This window comes from Calidris pugnax, unplaced genomic scaffold (assembly GCF_001431845.1).
Source record: "Calidris pugnax isolate Ruff unplaced genomic scaffold, ASM143184v1 scaffold764, whole genome shotgun sequence".
NCBI lineage: Eukaryota > Metazoa > Chordata > Aves > Charadriiformes > Scolopacidae > Calidris > Calidris pugnax.
In genome coordinates, this window is record NW_015091424.1 from 13,989 (window position 1) to 19,384 (window position 5,396).

General features: G+C 57.0%; 1 protein-coding gene across 1 annotated transcript in view; it reads right to left on the reverse strand.

Moving 5' to 3' along the window:
• Positions 1 to 2,598, reverse strand: part of PRF1 (perforin 1 (pore forming protein)) — a 6,289-nt gene extending 3,691 nt beyond the window's left edge. Inside the window, exons 1-2 of the mRNA XM_014961516.1 lie at positions 1,947 to 2,598; positions 1,764 to 1,798 (exon numbers count right to left, since the gene is read on the reverse strand). Coding sequence (XP_014817002.1) covers positions 1,764 to 1,798; positions 1,947 to 2,598 — 687 coding nt within the window. The remainder of the gene's footprint in view (positions 1 to 1,763; positions 1,799 to 1,946) is intronic.
• Positions 2,599 to 5,396: the final 2,798 nt, after the last annotated feature.

Consider the following 5,396-nt stretch of genomic DNA (forward strand, 5'->3'; position numbering starts at 1 on the left):
GGAGGAGGAGAAGGTGGAGGAGGAAGAGGAGGAGGAGGAGATGAAGGAGATGGAGGAGGAAGAGGAGGTGGGGGAGGAGGAGGAGAAGGTGGAGGAGGAAGAGGAGGAGGAGGAGATGAAGGAGATGGAGGAGGAAGAGGAGGTGATGAAGGAGATGGAGAAGGTGGAGGAGGAAGAGGAGGAGGAGATGAGGAGGTGATGAAGAGGAGATGGAGGAAGGGTGGAGGAGGAGGAGGAGATGATGGAGGAGATGATGGAGGAGGAGGAAGAGGTGATGAAGGAGCAGGAGGTGGAAGGGTGGAGGCGGAGATGATGATGATGGTGGAGGAGACGAGGAGGAAGAGCTGGAGGAGATGGAAGGAGAGATGGGGGAGATGGTGGAGGAGGAGGTGATGATGGAGGAAGAAGAGGAGGTGATGATGATGATGGAGGAGGAGGAGGTGATGGTGATGACGATGATGGAGGAGGTGATGAAGATGATGATGGAGGAGGGAGAGGAGGGACAGAGGAGATGGAGGAGGCCACGGGGGAGGTGATGAAGGAGGTGGAGGTGGAGGTGGAGGAAGGCCAGAGGGGCTGGAAGACAGGGAGAAGATGGAGGAGCTGGAGGTGGAGGAGACGAGGATGGAGATGGAGGAGGAGAAGATCAAGAAGATGGAGATGAAGGTGAAGGTGGAGGAGATGAAGAAGATGGAGATGAAGAAGGTGGAGAAGATGGAGATGAAGAAGATGGAGATGAAGAAGGTGGAGAAGATGGAGATGAAGAAGATGGAGATGAAGATGAAGAAGATGAAGAAGATGGAGATGAAGAAGATGGAGAAGATGGAGATGAAGATGAGATGAAGATGGAGATGAAGGTGAAGGTGGAGGAGATGAAGAAGATGGAGATGAAGAAGATGAAGATGGAGAAGATGAAGATGGAGATGGAGGAGATGAAGAAGATGGAGATGAAGGTGAAGGTGGAGGAGATGAAGATGGAGGAGACGAAGAAGATGGAGATGAAGAAGATGGAGATGGAGATGAGATGAAGATGGACATGAAGGTGGAGGAGATGAAGATGGAGGAGATGAAGAAGATGAAGAAGATGGAGAAGCTGAAGATGAGCTGAAGGTGGAGGAGATGAAGATGGAGAAGATGGAGAAGAAGAAGATGGAGAAGATGGAGAAGCTGGAGATGAGCTGAAGGTGGAGGAGATGAAGATGGAGGAGATGAAGAAGATGAAGAAGATGGAGAAGATGGAGAAGACGAAGATGAGATGAAGCTGGAGATGGAGATGGAGATGGAGATGAAGGTGAAGGTAGAGGAGATGAAGAAGATGGAGAAGAAGATGAAGAAGATGGAGAAGATGGAGATGGAGGTGAAGGTAGAGGAGATGAAGAAGATGGGGATGAAGAAGGTGGAGATGAAGGTGAAGGAGATGAAGAAGATGGAGAAGATGAGATGAAGCTGGAGGAGATGAAGGTGGAGATGAAGATGAAGGTGGAGAAGATGAAGAAGATGGAGAAGAAGAAGATGGAGATGAAGGTGAAGGTGAAGGAGATGAAGAAGATGGAGATGAAGAAGATGGAGAAGATGGAGAAGACGAAGATGAGATGAAGCTGGAGATGGAGATGGAGATGGAGATGAAGGTGAAGGTAGAGGAGATGAAGAAGATGGAGAAGAAGATGAAGAAGATGGAGAAGATGGAGATGGAGGTGAAGGTAGAGGAGATGAAGAAGATGGGGATGAAGAAGGTGGAGATGAAGGTGAAGGAGATGAAGAAGATGGAGAAGATGAGATGAAGCTGGAGGAGATGAAGGTGGAGATGAAGATGAAGGTGGAGAAGATGAAGAAGATGGAGAAGAAGAAGATGGAGATGAAGAGGATGGAGATGAAGGAGGAGGAGATGAAGAAGATGGAGAAGATGGAGAAGATGGAGATGAGGAGGAAGATGAGGAGGAGGAGGCAGCAGCCCCACCAGTAGAAGACGCAGCTCATCTCCAGGCTGGCGAAGTCGTAACGATCCTCCCGCTGGCGCTGGAGCCCGAACTGGGCCACCCTGGAGTGGGACCCGGCCAGCGCCACCCCCACCCGTGTGGGGCCGGGCCCCACGGCCAGCCCCACGCGCCACCCCCGCGCCACCTCCTGCGTCCCGGCCACCACCGTCCCCACCGCCTGGGACCCCGTGGCCACCCGGGACCTCTGACGGCAACGCCGGCCCGACCTCCACTCCCCCACCCCGGGGGGCAACCGGAGGAGGCGGCCACCACCCAGGAGGTCCGGGCAGAGCAGGCAGGTGGCCACCGGGCCAGCTCGGGGGGGTTGCTGGTGGCCACCATTGTGGTGGTCTTGGTGGTGGCCACCATCATTGTGGTCTTGGTGGTGGCCACCGTTGTGGTCTTGGTGGTGGCCACCATCATCATGGTCTTGGTGGTGGCCACCACGGTGGTCTTGGTGGAGGCCATCATCATGGTGGTCTTGGTGGTGGCCATCTTGGGGGGGTTGGTGGAGGCCACCATCATGGTGGTCTTCCTTGTCCAGCTGGAGGACGCGGCCACCGGTGGGCTCCAGGGTGGTGACGTCCAGGGCCAGCCCCAGGAGATGGGGGGTGGGGGCCATGGGGACGTTGCAGGAGGCCCCCCGGGCGCGACGACATTGGGGGGACCCCGGGGGGCAGAGGGTGAGGAGGAGGAGGAGGAGGAGGAAGAGGTGGTGGTGGCACCATGGGTGGAGATGGGCGGCCATGGCCTGGGGGAGGGGGAGAGGGGGGTGAGTGGGTGGTGGGACACGAGGACACGGTGGTGGGACACGAGGAGATGGAGATGGTGGTGGGACACGAGGACATGGGGACATGGAGATGGTGGTGGGACATGAGGACGTGGTGGTGGGACACAAGGATATGGAGGTGGTGGTGGGACATGAGGACATGGGGATGTGGAGATGGTGGTGGGACACGAAGACATGGGGATGATGGTGAGGACGTGGGGTGGTGGTGGGACATGAGGAGATGGTGGTAGGACACAAGGATATGGGGATGTGGGATGGTGGTGGGACACGAGGACGTGGGGACGTGGGAGGGTGGTGGGACACAAGGATGTGGGGATGGTGGTGGGACACGAGGACGTGGGATGGTGGTGGGAAACAAGGACGTGGGGACATGAAGATGGTGGTGGGACACAAGAACATGGTGGTGGGACACAAGGATGTGGGGATGGTGGTGGGACACGAGGACGTGGGATGGTGGTGGGACATGAGGACGTGGGATGGTGGTGGGAAACAAGGACGTGGGGACATGAAGATGGTGGTGGGACACAAGAACATGGTGGTGGGACACAAGGATGTGGGGACATGGGATGGTGGTGGGACATGAGGACACGGTGGTGGGACGTGAGGACATGGTGGTGGGACACAAGAACATGGTGGTGGGACACGAGGAGATGGTGGTGGGACATGAGGACATGAGGATGTGGTGGGACATGAGGAGCTGGTGGTGGGACACAAGGATGTGGGGACATGGAGATGGTGGTGGGACACGAGGACGTAGGATGGTGGTGGGATACAAGGAGATGGTGGTGGGACACAAGGAGATGATGGTGGGACATGAGGACACGGTGGTGGGACGTGAGGACGTGGGAGGGTGGTGGGACACGAGGATGTGGGGACGTGGAGATGGTGGTGGGACACAAGGAGATGGAAATGGTGGTGGGACACGAGGATGTGGGACACGAGGACACGGTGGTGGGACATGAGGACACAAGGAGGACACAAGGAGCCGGTGGTCAGATACGAGGACATGGTGGTGGGACACGAGGAGCTGGTGGTGGGACACGAGGACACAGTGGTGGGACACAAAGATGTGGAGATGGTGGTGGGACACAAGGACGTGGTGGTGGGACACAAGGAGATGGTGGTGGAGACGTGGGATGGTGGTGGGACACAAGGATGTGGGGACATGGAGCTGGTGGTGGGACATGAGGATGTGGTGGTGGGACACGAGGAGCCGGTGGTGAGACATGAAGACATGGAGATGGTGGTGGGACACAAGGATGTGGTTGGACACGAGGACACGAGGACATGAGGACGTGGTGGGACACGAGGAGATGATGGTGGGACACAAAGATGTAGAGATGGTGGTGGGACACAAGGATGTGGTGGTGGAGACGTGGGATGGTGGTGGGACATGAGGATGTGGGGACATGGAGATGGTGGTGGGACATGAGGACGTGGTGGGACACGAGGACACGGTGGGACACGAGGAGCTGGAGCTGGTGGTGGGACACGAGGACACGGTGTGGGGCCGGGGTGGGGGAGGGGTGACGGTGCCCGGATGTGGCCGGGGGGTCACAGAACCACAGAACCTTTCATAGTTGGAAGGGACCTTTGAGATCATCGAGTCCAACCACTAAATAAACCCAAAAAACCCCAAAAAGCCCCCCCCAGACAGACCCAACCCAACGCTCCCAGGCCCCAGAGCGTGCCCTGAAGAGCCACCTCTACACGTTCCTTAGATACCTCCAGGGATGGTGACTCCACCACCTCCCTGGGCAGGCTCTTCCAGGGCCTGACCACCCTCTCAGGAAAGTCATTCTTCCCAAGATCTCATCTAAACCTCCTCTGCCCCAACTTCAGACCATTTCCTCTGCTCCTGTCATCATTCCCTTGGGAGAAGAGGCCAACCGCCACCTCTCTACACCCTCCTGGCAGGGAGTTGTAGAGGGCAATGAGGGCTCCCCTCAGCCTCCTCTTCTCCAAACTCAACATGCCCATGACCATTCCCCCCGACGGGGCTCCCCGCTGTCAGCAGCGTGTCTGCTCTGCAGGGGAGCTCCAGGAAACCTCCAGGGAGAGGTGTGGAGCTGGAAACCACAGTCCTGCTAAGAAAGTGCTTCTCCTGCTGCTGGCAGGTGTGGGAGCGGGTGGGATGCTCCGTCGATGCCGTGGGGTGTTGGTGGGGGTCTGTGTCGAGTTCAGGGCACGAGAATTGTGAGTGAGACTTTCTCCGAGTCAGTATCTGGGGTACTCGGGGAGAGGGGTGGGATCCTGGGGAGAACTTCCTGGGGGCAGGATCTAAGGGAGCTGGACAGAAGACTGTAGAGAGGACTATCGGGGTGTTCTGGGTGAAGCCTGGGGTGGAGGTTGCTGCATTAACCCTCAGGAAAAGCCCTGCAGCCTCACATCCAGCAATTGCTGGATTTCTTTCCCCTGCAGCCCACTCCATCAGGACGTCTATGCTGGTGGGACACTGGGACTCAAATCCTTCTCTCTTCCCCGTTGGAATGATTCTACATATGAAAGGCATTACGTGTAGTGACAGCCTCCAAGACAGACTCTTCCCAGTCTTGTTGCAGGATTAGCTGGGGCTGAGGGAGGGTTGGCTGCAGCTCTGCTGTGGAAGGTGGTGACCCTGTCTGATGCAC